Here is an 18,528-nt window from a genome sequence, read left to right as displayed (position 1 = left end):
CATATGAGTATACACATAGGCTGAATCTGGACAGAGCATGGTTAGCACTTACACTGTATAGGCCTGATTCTGTAAGCAGTGGCGTAGTAGGGCTGAGCAGCGCCCAGGGCGGAGCCACCCCTCCCCCACCCTCTTCCCCGCCCCCCACCACCAAGCGCACATGCACCTTCCCATACCTTTTTATCTTCAGTGCAAGCAGTCATGAACTTGCTACTCGTGTAGGCTTCGGCGCTCTCTCTGATGTCCCTTCCTAGGTGCGGGTCCCAGAAGTGACGTCGGAGACAGAGCAGAAGCTGACGTGAGCAGCATGTTCATGGCTGCTCGCACCAAAGTTTAAAAAGGTATGGGGGGAAGGGGTGCGCAAATGGCAGGGGAGGAATGGGAGGTGATGGAGAGCATGAGGGGTGCCATTGCTCCGAGAAAGACCGCGCCTAGGACAGACCGTGCCCCTGCACCCCCTTAACTATACCACTGTCTGAAAGCAGCGCCTGACATGGCAGGTGCCTACAAAATGGGCATCTCTCATATGAATCACCGGCAGGCGCTGCATCCAGAAATGCATTGTGGGTCTCTTTTTTTTAACAGAGGTGTCTCAAATGTAAGACAGCATTTTAAAGGCTTACATTTAAGGTGGCCAACAAAAACCTAAGTATGTACCAATACACAAAATGTAAATCAAGAACACTAAAAATTGGTACAGAAATGATATGATCCCCGTACAGTTCTTAACCAACGATGGTATGAGTAAATGCACTGCCAGTTAAATCCTAAAAAAATTCAATCAAGGAAAAGGCACTATTCAGTACGAGCCTGCAGGAAACCTTAAGACCAATGGCTCCAGGCAGGTATTTATGAAGTGACAAGCACTTTAGATTGAATCTAAATAAATCCTGCCCCGTACATCATCGTGCCACTTATAAAATGTAATAAATAAACTGGTACAATAATCAAGTGCATGAACGCCACCAAAGAGGTACCAGAAGGGGAAAATATCAACATATAAGGAGATAATAGAAAAAGCCCTACCAGGGGAATACTCATAAAAATATATATAAATCCAAAAATAACCATAAACTGAAGACCGGGGTCAAAAAAATAAACAAAAAATCCCCCGGAAGTCCAAAGTCCACACAATACAACCAGTGAAAAACCAGTTTTGTGCCTATGGAGACACATAGGGGCGCCTACTGATGCCTAAGGCCACTTCTGGTGCAAATCTCTCTTGTGCACTTTCATTGTGGATATCCTGAAAGCCTAACTGGCTGAGTGTTCCCAAAGAACTGGGTTGTGAAGCACTGCCCTAATGTCATAATGAAAGAGTTGTCAGATATCTAAAACTGATCTAAACTTTCTGTTGGAACCAAATGACTCTTACAAAATCATAAGTGTTTTAGAGTAATTTTGCCTATCAATGTGCTCTAATTGTGCCTCCTTATTTTTTTTCTAATATTTTAGGAGGGGGTATGTCATGGGCATAGGATAAGTATGGAAGCATTATGCAGCTAGCATGTTCACATTAGTGCAGACTAAGGGGCTCATAATTGATACTTAAATACATCTAAAAACCCGCCCAAGTCGGCACTTGATCATCCTAAAGCAGGGGTGTCCAATGTCGGTCCTCGAGGGCCGCAATCCAGTCGGGTTTTTAGGATTTCCCCAATAAATATGCATGAGATCTATATACATGCACTGCTTTCAATGCATATTCATTGGGGAAATCCTAAAATCCCGACTGGATTGCGGCCCTCGAGGACCGACATTGGACACCCCTGTCCTAAAGGATAGGTTGTCCAAGTGCCGATAATTGAAAAGGCTTTTTGGATGTATCCAGGGACATTTTAGGACTCTGAATTTTTGGAGGAGTGGTTAGGGAAGAATGTGGGCCATCCTAGACTTAGTCCTGCTATAGGTATAATCAAATGTTTGACGAGACTGCCTAGACAAAACTTATGCATTGTGAGTTAGACGACCTAAAGACAGGTGTAAGTGCCCTAAAGGTATCCAAAGTGACCAGATAACCACTGCAGAAACAAAATAAAGACCCCACACACACTCCTTCCATGGTCACCTACCTCGTCGCAGCCCCACAAAGTTCAGAATTAAAACGTATATACCTACCTCTGGAACATCAGAACCTGGCATAGGAAAGCCTACTAGAGCTGCACAGAGGTGGCTTATGTAGTCTGGGGGGTGGCATAGTGAACCATAGAGAGGAAAACTCAGGCCCTAAGCCACTCTAACCAATACATTCATGGTGGAAAATGAGAGCCCACCAAAACTCTGCAAAACCCCACTCTGCTGTCATATAGGTGGCAGTTGCATCCATGGGGGCTATTGGGGTTATAGATTGGTGGGTATAGTGGGTTTTGGGAGGCTCACCATAACCTATAAGGGAGTTCTGGTGAGATATTTATGTGGCACCATTTTTGTGAAGTTCACAGCAGTGCTCTGTAAAGTGCTCTAATGCTCTGTTGCCATGTCTGGGTGGCCAGTCAATTTCAATGCCGGCCCCTCCCATGTCCAAATGGTCTTGTTCTGGGCGTTTGGAATGTGGATGAAATTTTGGTCGCAAATGTGGTATAAATATAGACATAGTGGTGGTCTAGACGATCAAACACCTGGACAGACAGACGATTTTCAAAAAACAAAACTTATTTTAGGTGTACTTTTTGAGAATGGACATTTTGTTACTTCTGACTTTGGGCAACTAGCCTCCTACGTCCAAATCGGACTTAGACATATTTTTTTTTATTATTATGGCCCTCCAATCTTAACACAGGTCTCAAGCACCAATAGAAAAATTAGCATGGGACTTGCAAATAGAAAAAAAACAAAATAACCTATTGTGTGGGAAAGCCTAGTGTTAAAACATGTTAGCCCATTTCTTAATGTTTTTTTAGTAATTCAATGGCAGCTATATTGCCAATCCTCAGAGTAGTTTTGCCTGACCTGTCTTGACTTCAGTGGTATCTTCTCTACCTGGGCCTAGTGGCAGGTTCCAGTCACTAAATTTTGAGAATCTGGGTGACCAGTCAACAGCATTTTTTTCTATTCCTGTTAAGATATTATTTCATTAAGAGGAAATGGATATATATCTTCCTAAGTTGTGATGAATTATCTGTACCTACATTACTCCCCCTTTATCTTTACTTTACTTTATTGCTGTCATCTTTCCTTCACCTCTGCTCTCGAGGGAGTGGAGAATAGCAATGGCATACCTAGTGTATTGGACTTTCAGGGCTGATCATTTTTAGCATCTTTCCTCTATATAAAAAAGATGAATTTTAGTAATAATCAATGAGTCGCACAACAAGGGTGTACCTAGGAACAGGCAGCACCTTAAACACTGCAGTGAGCACTAGAATATCAATACATCCACTGTAAAACTAAACAAGCCTGATTAGTATAGATCAATCCAGCACAGTCAGTGCTAACAGAAAACCATGTGTTTTTCATACACAAAGAAGTAATCGCAAACTAAAAATAGAAATATAAACAAAAGTTAAAATGAACCGCCAAGAAGCCAGATCCTGCTTAAATAGAAACAGTAATGCGTTCCCTAATACTGTGCAAAATATAAATATAAAGATAGCAGATGTAAATGTTATTTGTCAGATTTTTCTAAATCACCACTTTAGAAATGAACAAATAGAAATAAAACAAAACATGGAAAATAAGATAATACATTTTATTGGACTAATACAGTTTTTAAATTACGAGTAGGTTTAGAGACTAGGGCTCCTTTTACAAAGGCACGTTAGGGCCTTAACGCGTGAAATAGCGTGCGCTAAATTGCCCTGTGCGCTAGCCGCTACTGCCTCCTTTTGAGCAGGCAGTAGATTTTTGGCTAGCGTGCACTAATACAGTGCGTGCGCTAAAATGCTTAGCGCACCTTCATAAAAGGAGTTCTAAAACCTCCTTCAACAGGTCAATACAATACACTGCTGTTCTAGTATCCTGTCTTGACTTAAGAAAGGGGGTTTTATTCTCCAAAAGTTAGTCAAAAATGTATTAAAATGAGTTCTATAAAAAAATCATCTTATTTCCATTTTCTATTTATAAACATTTATCAGCACAGCTACAATACTACTTTATCTTAAAGCAAAAAAATATACAGAAAAATGTATTTTTTTCTACTTTTGTCATCTTTTGTTTCTGTTTTCCTCATCTTCTTTTAACTCTCTGCCTTCCATCAAACATCTGCTCTATCCCCCTTCCATCTACTATCTGTCCTCTACTCCCTTCCAAATGGCATTTGTTGTTTTTCTATGCCACTTTCATAAACTGTCTGCCCTCTCCCTCTTCCATCCAGCATCTGCCCCCTCTCTCCTTTTTACATTACATTAGTGATTTCTAGTCCGCCATTACCTTGCGGTTCAGGGCGGATTACAAAAAGGATCTATCTGGCCATTTCCAGAGGAATTATAGAATAGTTAGGGAGTAGTCAACTTGGTTCATAGAGATGAGGTGGTTCTTGTTGCGTTAGGCTGTTTTAGATAAAAGGGAGGCATTAGGTTGGTTTCAATTGTTGGGTATCAGGGATTTTTTTAATAATATGGTTTATTTCTTTACTAAATGCTCTGTAGTCAGGTGTCGTTATCAGCAAAGTAGAGAGTTGGCAGTCTAATCTTGCTGCTTGTGTGGCCAGTAGGCCATTATACAGTTTTTTTCCGTTTGACCTCTGATTGGGGGGTATGTGATTGGAGCGTGAGTTCTCCTTTGTCTGGTTGAGGTGGTTCAGATTAGACGGTTGTTTAGGTATATTGGGCTGTTGCCACTCATGGATTTAAATAGGAGACAGTAGAACTTGAATTGTATTCTTGCTTGAATTGGTAGCCAGTGTGAGTGGAGGTACCTAATTCTTTCCATCTTCACCTATCTCTCCATTTTAATCTCTACTCTCTCTGTGTCTACCCCCTCCTCCCTGGAAGCAGGAGCAGCAGCAAACAAGGTAAACATAATATCTATTGCAGGGCCTGAACTCTACTTACTTGTGGCTGCTGGCTCGCTCCAGTCATGGAAATGGAATCAAAAGAGACCAGATCAGCAGCCATGGGAGTTAGGTAAAGTTCAGACCCCATGCAATCATAATATGTTTTACTTGTTTGTTTGTTTGTTTTAATGGAAATTTGCCACAGTCTCCTCCCATGTACCATGGCATTTTTCTCCTCTCCTTTTCTCTTCCCCTGGTCTGGTATCTCTTTCTTCTTCCCTTACATCTCTCCCTCCCACTGATCCCCCCTCTCCCCCCCCCCCCTAAGCTCTGGCATATTTTTCCTCTCCTCTCTTTTCCTTCCCTAATGGCCTGGAATCTTTTTCTCCTCTCCCTTCCCTTCCCTTTCCATTTTTTTCCTTTCCCTGCTTTTCTTTTTCCCTCCCCCCTCAAAAAAATTTGACAGCGTTCTCCTTTATTCCACTTTTCCCCCAATTGGATACTGTATTCCTCTCTCTCCCCTCAAAGGATTCAGTATCTCTCTCTCTCTCTCTCTGCCTCTTTCTCTCTCTCTCTGCCCCTCTCTGCAGTGGCCCCAGAAGCTTTCCCTCTGCTTCAACTTCATTTCCCCTGTAGAGGCAGGAAGCTGCAGCAGAGGGGAAAGCTTCTGAGCTGTCAAAGTCAGTGTGTTTAGCTCACTGACGTTTCCAGAAGCTCGAAGATTGCAGGCAGCAGCATGGGATAGGGACCGGAGCACCACTTATGATCTGCACCTGAAGCAAAATGACCCTAGCATCCCACCCTTGGTTCACCCCTGGAGAATAGGTCACTTTCATTATTGCTATCCTTGATTTTACTTTTTGTCTTTTTCAGCATCTCTTTGTTTCCTCATTGTTCACTGTCTGGAACAAACAATTTATTTGACGTCTCTGGTCATTTTAAAATCCCCACAATTAATTTGAACTTTCTAATTATTTCTATGTTAACCCCAATCTAACCCTCATCCCCTAGCCACATCCAGTGGTAGCAGTTACAGACCATCATTTTCAGACCAGTCCACAACTGCCTTTTCATTAACTAGATTTGAATGAATGCATGCTGCTGTTAATAAGGGTGGCTTTAAAAGTGAGAAGTTAAGGACTAAATTGTTGAAGAAATCTGAAGAAATTAACCTTCAATGATCTTAAGGTGTCACATATATACATAAAAATAGAAATGGAGGCATGAATTATTTATTAATGCATTTGACATACCATGAATCTTTAAATGCACTTATAATTCAATGTTTTTTCTCTAAATTTAACAAATTACTATGAGAAGTATGAATACAATTCTTGCTGAGGTAAGAAATGTTACCTTTCCTCAGATGAAAGTCAATTAGCGCAAGTTTGGATGTGCATACCTAAATATATTTTATAAACTGACCTTTAGTTGCATCCATGCCTCCTACAGCATAAAGGGCCCCCACAGTGGATTTCCTTGGTTTGGTTCTCGGACTTTGCATCATTGACCTTCTTTCTGGTAAAAGATGGTACTTCATAGCTTCCATAAGAAGTTTTTGACACTCAAGGTCATTAGCAAACATTGTACTATTCTCCAAATCTGCCAATAACTGAAGTAAAATTATTTAGTGTAATTTAGTCTAAAAAAATATACATATAACATTTTACCACTTAACACCCTCCTCCCATTGCTTCTGGTACAAACTTTTTAAGAAGCCGCAATAAGCACTAATGTGTGTTTACTGCAGGGTAAAAGACACTATCAGGGTTAGCGCTCAGGTGTCCTGTGGTAGTTTGTGCATATGTGTGCACTACCCAGGTGCTAAAAAATTTGTATTTTTTAACTTTAGGGACATGTCTGGGGGCAGAGAGTGGGCGCAGCCAGGCTAATCAGTTAGCGCATAGGCATTGCTGCATGCTAACTGATAAGTGTAGCATTCGGGTGTAAGCCCTTATCATCTACAAAAACAATATAGGTGGCGTTAAAGGGTCACACACTAATGGCCACGTGCTAATGGGGAAATTAGTGTGTAGCCATTGTTAGAAAAATCTACCTTTTTACCAGGAGCACTAAAAATGGACTCAGACTGCAGGAAAAGCACTCATTGGGCCTACTTTAGGCTACTTTTTAGCATGGCTTGTTAAAGGATAGGGTTACCAGATTTTACGGAACAAAAATCCAGACCCGCCCTCAGGCCCGCCCAGTTCCGCCGGGCCCTGCCCCATTCCGCCTGATTCATGCCCGTTCCACCCTCCAGCCCCGCCCCTTTAACCTGTTCGCTTGTCAGGAGGGCATCTGCGCATGCACTGGTGTGATGCGATGACATCACACACATGCGTGCGACATCACTGCGTTGCATCCGCGCATGCGTAGATGCTGTCCAGACGTCGCTGCTAGCTGGAAGCTTTTCAAAACCGAGACATTCCTCCTCTTTTTAGTGCACGCTAAACGCACTAAACGCTAACATGTGCATGTTATCCTATGGACGTGTTGGCGGTTAGTGCATGCATTGATTCAGCGAGCGCTAAATCTGCGCTAAAATGCTTAGCGCGCCTTTGTAAAAGAGGGCCAGCCATAGTGTGGGTTTTTGAAAAGAAGGATATGTCTGGGAAAATTTGGACGTCTGGTAACCCCAAGTAAAGGTGCCCTTTAGATTGTAGTCCTCCTTGAACAAATACCTATTGCACCTGAACGCACACCACTTAAAGTAACAAATAATTTAAAAACATGTATCAATGACAATACTACTAGTTTTTGAAATTTAACATTCTTTTTTTTTTTTGTCTTTATTAGCAATTGCAAAAGGAACATTCTAAGAGGATGGGTAGTTTTTAAGATACATTAGGGCCATAACACAAGCTAGTTGCCCCTTAACATGCATTAAGAAGCAAAACTGTGTTCTTTGGTCGTTAGCCTTAGCTAGCCAGCTGATGAAAATCAGCTTTGCCGGTTAAGCCGCCAAACTTTGACCAGGGTATTGAATGCCGGTAATCCTGACATTGAAAATCCGGGATTGCCACCAACCATGGGAGGCACCAGGTTGCCTCTCATGGTTTCAATTTTGGACCTTATATTACTGTAACATACACTAATTGAGGTACCAGCGGGTTTAAAAAAAAAAGGTTTGGATAATTTCCTAAAAGAGAAGTCCATTGGCCATTATTGAGATGGTTTGGGGAAATCCACTGCTTATTCCTAGGATAAGTAGCATGAAATAGGTTTTAGTACTTGGGATCTAGCTAGGTACTTGGGGTAAACAGGATACCAGGCTTGATGGACCTTTGCTCTGTCCCAGTTTGGCAAGTCTTATGTCCTTACATGTACACAGTAATGAGTTGCAAAACATTCAGATGAAATGGAATATTGGAGTCAATATTCAAAGTGATTTAACCAGCTAGAAATGGTTCCTGTTCCGTTAAATCACTTGTTCAGAGCTAACCGCTAATTTTCAGCAGCATTTAACTAGTTAGTGCCTCTTAAAATTAAACTGGGATGACAATCCCGGGCCAAGTTGGCACTCGGCTGGTTAAATGTGGATATTCAATACTTAACTGGTCAGGTTAAAAGTCAGTCCTATTTCTATGTGGTAACTCATAGCAGGTTAAATGCTGAATATCATACATCAGTCGCAGTAAAGGTTTCTATCGTAGCCAGGGGCACTAAATGTTCCAACACTCATAGGAATTCTATGAGCATCGGAACATTTAGCGCTCTAGGCTATGGTAGAACCTTTACTGTGGCTTACCCCCTCTTTTACAAAGGTGCGCTAAGCTTTTTAGCGTGCGCTAAATATTACCTTTTACCAGGAGCACTTAAAGTGGACTAAATATTAGGGCTCCTTTTACTAAGCTGCGTTAGCGTTTTTAGCGCACACTAAACCTGCGCTACGCAGCTAGAGCTAATGCCAGCTCAATGCTGGCATTAAGGTCTAGCGCGGGCAGAATTTTAGTGCGCAATTCCACGCATTAAAGCCCTAACACGGCTTAGTAAAAGGAGCCCTTAGTGTGTGCTAAACACGTGCTTATTGCTAACAAGTGCCTCTTATCCTATGGACGCAGCAGTTAGCGCATGCGTTGATTTAGCGTGCGCTAAAATGCTTAGCGCGCCTTTGTAAAAGAGGGCCTTAGAAATAGGGGGGGGGGGGGTTAAATGGCTATGGATTAGCTGGCTCCAACTATGCAAAAATTAATGGCCCCCGACATTGAATTTCTAGGTTTTATGCCAGTAGTGATCAGTAAAATGCTCATCGCCGCTGGCAAATATTGAACTTGACAAACTGTTATTCCTGGGAAAATAATATCAGCAAAAACCCGGTGTTTGTTCTGGTTTGAGCGTTGAGTCACAAGCTGCATTCCAATGCTCCAGGCAACTTAGACAAATACAAGAAATACAAATATTCTGTTGCAAACCTCTGCAGCTCAGCATAGATTACAAAAAAAAAAAAAAGTTAAGTTATTTCTAGAAGATACATAAGAATTAACATTAATAACACCAATACTTGCATCAAACATTTTAAAAATAAAAGGCCTTCAACAAGTGTTATAGTGAGGGTAAGAGGTACCTGGGGTGGTGGCATCCATCCCCCGCTCCCCTACCCCTATTTGTTCGTTCCCTGCCCCCCCCCCCCACTACTACTTCCTTTCCCCCGTAGCTCTGTAACATTCCAGCATGAGTAGCATCTCCCAACCTGCTGTTGTGCCTGTTTGGGCTCTGCCTCTGACGTTACTTCCTAAGCGCAGGTCCAGGAAGTGATGTCAGAAGAGCCGATGCAGGCACGACAGCAGGTTGGGGGTTGCTGCTCATGCCACAAATGTTACAGAGGTCTGGGGGAAGGTCTGGGGGAAGAAAAGCAATGTGCATGGCAGTAGGGGGTGGAGAGGAGGACAGGTGCTGCGCCCCTACCAAGTCAGTGCCCGGGGTGGAACACCCCTCCCTCCCCCTTACTAATATCCTACCTTCAACAATTTCCTAAATTTCATATAGCTTGATTATGTTCTAATAAATAATGGAAGATCACTTCAATGCTTGGTAAGAAAATGTAGACATATGACATTTTAGCTGAAGGATAGTCGAGACCCAAAAAACTCATTTGAACGCAAACATATGCAGCTCAGCTAATGAAAGTAAATATCCTGGCACTTGTTCTTGTATAATCCTGCTCTGAGAGTGTGAATAACACTCTTTGCAAGGTCGATTGCAAGTGTGAAGCATTATTCATACTGTATACTGTGAGAGTGATTAACCTGCAGGACTGAGCTGCCACAGGTTAGTCACTCCCAGGAGGCATTAAGATGCAGTAAATGTCCAGCTTATGCTTAGACCTCACTTGCTATGTAATACGCCGGACTCCGTCCCTTCTGCCTTGCTGCACCGTTTGTTTGGAACAAGCTGCCTGAATCCCTACGGCGGGCTCCGTCTCTGGCAGTGTTCAAGGCCCAGTTAAAAGCCCACCTCTTTGAGAGTGCTTTGGATTCCTAACTCCTCTCACCTTGGGTTCTGCATTAGAGAATGACACGGTGAAAAAATTGGTCCCCGTCACCGCCCCGTCCCCGTCTCACCATCCCCGTCACCGCCCCGTCCCCGTCTCACCATCCCCGTCACCGCCCCGTCCCCGTCTCACCATCCTCTTCACCGCCCCGTCACCGCCACTGCCACCCCATTCACCGCCCCGTCACCGCCACTGCAATCCCATTCACTTTTCTTTATTTACGTATAAAGGAAACATTCTTTAAAACTTTAAAACTTAGTTAAATATTAGTTAATAACTATACAAAAACAAAACACGCAGAGAAAAAATTAATTAATATAAATTCCCTGACTTCCCTGCACTGTCCCCCCTTGAAGGTCTGCCAACCCCCCTCCCCCCAACGACCGCCCCCCCCAGCTTCAAAATGATGCCTGAAGTTACCTTGGGGGTTCTGAGCACTATTAATTTTAATTTATTACAGCACTCCAGAAATATTTTTCTAATTGTTTTAACTTGGAAAAGCGAACCAGGATTGTCTTAATGAAAGGCTTATGTTCTGCACTGCAGCCCTCCTGCCCTCGACGCAAACCCCCCTCCCCCCAACGACCGCCCCCCCCAGCCGACCCGCGACCCCCCTGGCGACCCCCACGACCCCCCCACCCCCCTTCCCCGTACCTTTGGTAGTTGGCCGGACAGACGGGAGCCAAACCCGCCTGTCCGGCAGGCAGCCAACGAAGGAATGAGGCCGGATTGGCCCATCCATCCTAAAGCTCCGCCTACTGGTGGGGCCTAAGGCGCGTGGGCCAATCAGAATAGGCCCTGGAGCCTTAGGTCCCACCTGGGGGCGCGGCCTGAGGCACATGGGCCCAACCCGACCATGTGCCTCAGGCCACGCCCCCAGGTGGGACCTAAGGCTCCAGGGCCTATTCTGATTGGCCCACGCGCCTTAGGCCCCACCAGTAGGCGGAGCTTTAGGATGGATGGGCCAATCCGGCCTCATTCCTTCGTTGGCTGCCTGCCGGACAGGCGGGTTTGGCTCCCGTCTGTCCGGCCAACTACCAAAGGTACGGGGAAGGGGGGTGGGGGGGTCGTGGGGGTCGGCCAGGGGGGTCGCGGGTCGGCTGGGGGGGCGGTCGGAGGTTCTTGGGGGGGGGGCGGTCGTTGGAGGGAGGGGGGTTTGCGTCGAGGGCAGGAGGGCCTGGGATCCCTCCTGCCCGTAATGTAGTGCGGGGTGGGGTTAGGGGGTCTGTCATGTCGGTCTGTCCAAGTTAGATTGTAAGCTCTTCCGAGCTCTGTGTATACCTTTCAGCGCTATATAAGTGATAAGTAGTAGTAATACTTTTAAGTGACCATAATTCTAGGCTTTTTAGTTTTATAACATGTTTACAAAATTTAAGCTGTAAGTATTAGAGAAAATGATCTTGCTTACCAAATTAATATTAATCACAGGCATAGCAAGTAAGAGGCATGCCTTGCAGATTTGAATCCTGTCCTTCTTAGAAATCACATGATTTATGGATACTGACATCATCAGGGATCCTCAATAATAATGAGATCACAGCTATAATCTATTATTGATAATATTACTTTTCTTATATTATTTTAAATATTATTGTGAAGTGCTCAGACCAAGTAACCCAAAATATAGTGAAGTCACTACAATGAGGTTAACAAGGGGACCATCATCGCCTTCACCTGTCCCCTGCCCTCCCTAGATGAACATAAAAGTTTTCAGATCAACTTGATGTACTTATCTGAATAGGGGGGTAGTTGATTTTGTTAATTCTCATTGATGACTGTGTACTAATAAAATGCTTGTGCTCCGTTAAAATCCTAGAACTGTTCATTCATTCTTCCAATCCCGTCCCCCCGACTCGAGTTTCACCTCTTCATCAGGGAGGGACACTAAGGAAAAATCAAACCAAGTTCAAAATTCACAGCTCAAACTACTTGGAACGTATTGTAATAAATCAAATTAACCCTAATGGTTCTGAGTACCTTTTGCTAAATGCCGATGTGCTAACTTAATCTTAAAGCTCTTAAAATTTCTATATTACCTGGTAATGGCTCACTGAGACCAGACTCATTCTAAGCAAACGGGCCAACTGAATCTGTCTGCTCACTTCTGAGGTTTTAACGAGAACTAACCAAAGGCTGCCAAAACGACAACCGGAAATCGACACTGAATACAATTGAATTCACTATAAGAGAGATCTTACTTTTAAACTGCTAGCCAATCTATGTCTAAATTTAAACCTTTTGGCGCCAGGGTCTGCCAGGTATATATGAAGCGTTGCTCTTTTTGTATTAATGCTTTGGAAATGTCACCCTCGGTTTTGTGTGTTTGAATCAATACCGTGTATTTCAGATCTTCTAGTGAGCGTGACTGCTCAAGCCAATGGGAAACCAGGGGGGCGGAGATTCGGCTTGTTCTGATGTTACTTAAATGTTCTATGATCCGGGTTTTAATCATTCGGATCGTTTGCCCTATGTATATTTTTTTACATGGGCACTGTATATAATAGATCACCCCCCTGGATTCACAATTGGTCCCTGTATTTAAAATAAAGTGTCGTCCACCTGAACACGGTATTTCCACAAAAGTGGCCTCCAATATATAACGGCAGACCCTGCATTTGCTGCAGGGCTTATGGGAAGGCTATGGCATCGATCTCTGGTTATGCAAATTATGTTTTAACTGTTCACCCAAATTCTTTGCTCTTGAGAAGGCAAATTTGGGCAACTCTTGTAATATTGGATAATACTGTAGTATTGCCCAATGTTTTAATATGATATGTTTTATGGCGTTGCTATTGTTGGTATATGGCATAACGCAAACAATATTCTCAGCTTTTTGTTTGTTTTGGTCTTTTAACATTAACCAGGGTCGGTGGCAATTTTTGGCTCTTTTCCAAGCCCTTCTAATGATTTTCCCAGGATATCCTCTTTGTGTAAACTTGGTGTACATTTCATTAGCCTCTTTATCGAAATCCGATTCCTCCGAGCAGATTCTCCGTATACGGAGGAACTGCCCGGTAGGAATACTGTTTCTCAGTGCTCGTGGGTGAAAACTCTGGTATTGCAATAAAGTATTCTTGTCTGACATTTTTGAATGAGTCTGGTCTAGAGAGCTGCATGGGAACGGAGACGACGGGAATCCCGCGGGACCTGCGGGCATCCCGCGGGTTCCCCCTTCGGGTCACGGGGATCCCATGGGAACGCCCCCTAGGGTCGCGGGGATCCCATGGGGACGCCTCCGAGGGTCGTGGGGCTACTGCGGGGCTGGATGTACTCAGTCGCGCGGCTCTTCTTCTCCCTACCTTCTCTGCTTGCAGCACAGAGCCGAACGGAAGTCTTCCCGACGTCAGCGCTGACGTCGGAGGGGAGGGAGGGCTTAAACAAAGCTTAAACAAAGCCCTCCCTCCCTCCGACGTCAGCGCTGACGTCGGGAAGACTTCCGTTCGGCTCTGTGCTGCAGGCAGGGCAGGTAAGGAGAAGGAGAGTAGCCTCGCGGTTTGAGTGGCTACCAAGGGAGGGGGGCGGTCCGCCCCGCCCCAGTTACAGCACAGCCGGCCAGGTCCCCTTACTTTTGTGGCACTTCCCCGACCGACCGATAACAGCCCGGGTCCGACAATCCTCCCTGCCCTGTAGCCGCGAATCTAAATTACCTTCTTACAGCAGCTGTAAGAAGGTAATATGACTGGAGTGATGGCTGTGACTATGTTGAACAAAAGGAATAAGTTTTGAAAAAACATACTTTATATATTTTAAACCTGAAGAAACACTAAGGAAAATCCTAAGGCAGCATCTGGAAGTAATTAGAGTCAGTCTCAAGAATAGGAAGAAGGGGGGCATTGGAAGCCCACGCTTCAGGGAGAGGAGAGGGGGATTTGCCCCCCTTCCTCCAGAGTAAGGTTTCTGTGTAAGGCTGTGCAATTTGAACCTGTCAGCTTAGGAAGAGTTTTTTCCTTTAGGGCTGAGAATTTCTCAGCACCATGTTAATAATTATAGATTCTCTTGAATGTTATAATGTTAATTCAGAAATCAAAAGTAATTTTCTGAAAACTTTGTATAACTTTTAAACATGGAGGAATGTTTCTTTGTCCAACTTTAAGACCACCCATAGGATTGTTATTGGTTGATTATGATGATGATGTCACGAAAAGCCAACAGCATATAATAGGAATTTTGGAGCTAGTAAAACGAGACCATTGTGAGAAGGCCAGCCTTTGGCCACGATGATGATCTCCCATGAGCGCAACGTAAGCAATTATGCTGTTCTTTTGATCTAATAATGGAAAAATAGAAACAATAATTCAATAAATCTTGGTTATAATTTTAAAACCTTGCGCTGGTGTCATTTTGCATGTATAATTATTTTCAAACCTGAAGCTTTCACAAATGGTGTCAATGACCCTTGCTCAATTGGTGCTGAAACCCGGGAGCTAATTTGACGCCTTGAAAAAGCTTATAGGTTATTCATAGAAACTCTAGGAACTCTAGAGATTTCGCATGGTTGTGCAACAAAAGGTAGTCCGTTATCAATCGATGACAGAGGACTGGCTGCGCAGGAAATATGGCGACAATTAGAGATAAAACGGGACCGGAAAACTGGAAAATTGTGAGTATTTTGCCTGTTTAAAAAAAAAATAAAAAAATAAAAAAAAATTATAAAAAAAAAAATTAATTAATTTTTACAATAAGAGCATGCTTGTCAATATGTAAATTAATGTATGATATGTGTGTAGTGACGTTAATGTAAAGTAAGTTATGTGAAAGAAAGAAAATTAAGGTAGAAGTGCCTAGTAGAGAGCAGGTCTCCTCTGTGAATGTAGATAATAGAAGTTACTGAGTATGAAGAGAAGAAAAAAATTGTGTCCTTCCCTGCTGTGTTTCTAAGCTTTGTCTCTGAACTAACTTTTTTCTCTCTGTGAAAAAGAAAATTGTCTGTTTTAATCTGACTTTGTGTGGAAAAAAGTTTCCCTCACTGTTCCGTCTCTTTGTTTGAAAAAACAGGCTGAGGGCACCCCCTCCTTCTTCTTCTCCCTCAATGCATTTCAGTGCTGTCTGAAGTAAAGTTAACTGGTAGCTATTGTATTGCTACTTTGAAAAGTTTTGTGTTTCTCAGCTTTGTCTTTCTAAACTCCAGTTTCTGTCTCTCTGTCTTTTTGCTCTGCCCTAACTTTTTCTCTTGTCTCTGGAAAAAGAAAAATAAAGTTAATGGCTTCCCGTTCCCTTGCTGGTCAGTCTTCTTTGTGTGAAAGAAAGAGCGAGCTGCAAATGGGGGATTTTCACCCCCACCTTTTTCCTCCCTCGATGCCTTCCACAGAGCTATCACGTGAGCTGGAAGGCGGGCTTTTTGAGCTTCTCCTTTGTTCACTACCAGGCAGAGGGGAAGGGGGAGGAAAGAGGAAAGAGACAGCATGGAGATTTCTCTTTGTTTGCAAGTTTGGGATTTTTTTCAAACACAGGTATCGATTTATGCTGTTGTAAATATTAGCTAGCAGAGGGATTTCAAATGTAGTAACTTGCAATTACCTTGTTAGCAGCAGGAGGATTTTTAGAATGAAAACTTTACGAGCATACACAGGGAAATGCATGCTGTTTGGAGTTCCGATCAGCCGGTATGCTGGGGAAAAGTTCTTGTGAATTTCTCATTGTTTAGTAAGGCGCTTGAAGTTAATGCAAAGTTGTTTTTGATGTTCAAGAAACAAAGAAAGTTTGCGTATGTTGATTTAAGTTCAAAAGAGTTTTTGCAATGTAGATCAGTAGTTTCAGAGCTGTTTGTAGCCTAGGGCTATGTAAACGAATGCATTCTAGAGAAAAAAACAGACGTTCTGAATTTTTCCCTTGTTTCTTTATATTTTAAAAAGATTATAAGAATGTTGGAAGAACAGAACTGTAGGATCAGAAGGAATTGGAAAGTGATATTTAAACGAGATGGTTAAGTGAAAAGAAAAAGAAAGTTTTAATATCTGGCTGTTTAAAGCAGGAAGTAGAACGTACAAGAATGTGGAAGAAAGTTTTGTGAGACGTGTTAAGGAAGGATGTGCTATGAATTATGACCTGATTATAAGGGATATTTTAAGTGGGAATCGGGCAGAAGATGAGGAGAAGGTTCATAGGGAAGATGAAAGTGTAAAAATCTGTTGGATTTGGGAAGGTACTTAACAGTGAAAGAATATGTTGTGAAAAAGAAAAAGATGGATTCCAAAGGGTAGATACCATGCTTAAAAGAAATATTGTCTTTGTAAGCAGGCGAAGTGTGCATAAGGGAAAAAAAAGTTTCCCTGCCTTTGTATTTTTATCTCAGGGTTCAAATTAGTTTTGAATATGACTTTTTGTGCCCCTGCATGGTTTATAAAGTATTTTTAAAATTGTGCATTGCCCAAAATGTATGATTAGGGAGTAATTAAATTTAAATGCATTTTAAAATTAAATTGGGAAGTTTAAAATAAAAAGATTAACAAAAGTAGAGGTTAAGTACCTATATTTTTCTGAAAATTAAAATAAATATGAAACAAAGGGCTTGTTAACCTTGTTACCGGATATGAACAATTATAATAAACTTTTATGTAAGTGGATGAATTCGGAATTGAAATTTTGCTTACTTTTTACTAGTAAGCTCTTCAGGACAGGAACCTAATAAAGAATATGGATTGAGAATAATTCCCTGATGTTAGGAAAAAGAAAGTCTAATTTTACCATGTAGAGAATGGGTCTGCATGTTTAAATTTTCCTATGGCCATATTTGGTACCACAGGACCCTGAAAAAAGTCTATTTAATCTGTATGTTTTATGTTTCAGTTAAGAACCTTTTTTTAATCTTTTTCACAAGTCAACACAGAGACGAGGACTCTACGATGCAAGAACTAGTCATGTTTGCAGAGGGGAAAACGTGCCATGTGTTTCTTTTCTTTGTTCTTTTGTTAATGACCATGTGCTTTCCTTCCAGGATTTACACTGATCAGCAGTACCACATTCCACCACTAGAGCTGTGGAGAACACAGAGAAAATTCCGAAGCTGAATTTTCGGCGGGAATTTCAGTGTTCCTTTGTCTGTGTTCAATTAATTAGATATGCTTTTTTGCAGTTGTAACAGTACGGGTGTGTTCCCTTGGGCAACAGAAAGAAAGACAGAAAAAGCAGTTCCATAGTTATAGAAAAGCCAAGCTTGAATTATGAAAATGTTGCAGCATGAACTTTTTAAAGCCATGATTTAAATTTCACTGAAATTAATTTAGAGACTCCGACCTTACAAGTTGCTAAAACTATATGCAAAAGACATTTCTGGACTCATAAAAAATTTTGAAAGAAAAACCAGACTTTATCTTAAACCACGTTACTTTAAATCACTTCAATTGAATTAGATTTCTGAACTTTAATTATGCTTTTGCATAGGCTTATTATGATATTGTGTTAACAACTGTATTTTCTTTATCATTGTCTTCATGCATTGTTCTCAGAAAATATTTTGTGTATCCTGTATTTTAAATTTTATTTCATATTACTGTATTTCCATGTACAGTGGCAGCTTCTAAGCTGTTACACAGTGCCACAATATTGGGTTAATTGGGTTTAACAGCTGATATCATCAGTCCTTTTAATGATTTTAATTTAAATTTGAGAAATGAGTTCCTGCAACATACACAGAAACAGAAAACTTAATTCTGATGTGCATTCACTGAGTGCATTATCGGCACATGAGTTACATTTCCATATTAAGCATATATTTGGTTTTCTTAACACTGTGCATTATTTTACACTTTATTGATTTAATTCCAAGGTTTTATAACATAACACTTTTGAGCATAGGGACTAATTAAGTTAGATAATACTGAGGTTCTCTTTATCTTAGGGAAATCTAGGGTTCTATTTTTCTTTAACTATACTTTCTCTAAATTTTCTGACTTTTTAACTTCAAAAGTACTGGAGTTTCATGAATACCTCTATGAATAAAACAACAGACACTAGGTTAGTCTCTGCTCTAGGACTGTACTTGCACCTAGAACAGACTGTCTAACTACCACTGGAATGGTAAGTTTCCTATATGATATGGTTTAGACAGCAACTTACATAAATGTACACGTGAATGGGTTTTATCTAGGATAGTGGATGGGATTTG

General features: G+C 42.0%; 1 protein-coding gene across 3 annotated transcripts in view; it reads right to left on the bottom strand.

Annotated features, from left to right (window-relative positions):
* The window catches only part of KLHL4 (kelch like family member 4), a 257,308-nt gene that overhangs the window by 28,448 nt on the left and 210,332 nt on the right, over positions 1–18,528 (bottom strand). For all 3 annotated transcript variants that reach the window (XM_033943970.1, XM_033943967.1, XM_033943968.1), the window contains exon 6: positions 6,359–6,545. In XM_033943970.1, the coding sequence (XP_033799861.1) occupies positions 6,359–6,545 (187 nt within the window). The remainder of the gene's footprint in view (positions 1–6,358; positions 6,546–18,528) is intronic.

The sequence above is a fragment of the Geotrypetes seraphini genome, chromosome 5 (assembly GCF_902459505.1).
Source record: "Geotrypetes seraphini chromosome 5, aGeoSer1.1, whole genome shotgun sequence".
NCBI classification, from domain to species: Eukaryota; Metazoa; Chordata; class Amphibia; order Gymnophiona; family Dermophiidae; genus Geotrypetes; species Geotrypetes seraphini.
The sequence above is the reverse complement of the archived record's forward strand: the minus strand, read 5'-3'. Positions and strand labels throughout refer to the sequence as shown.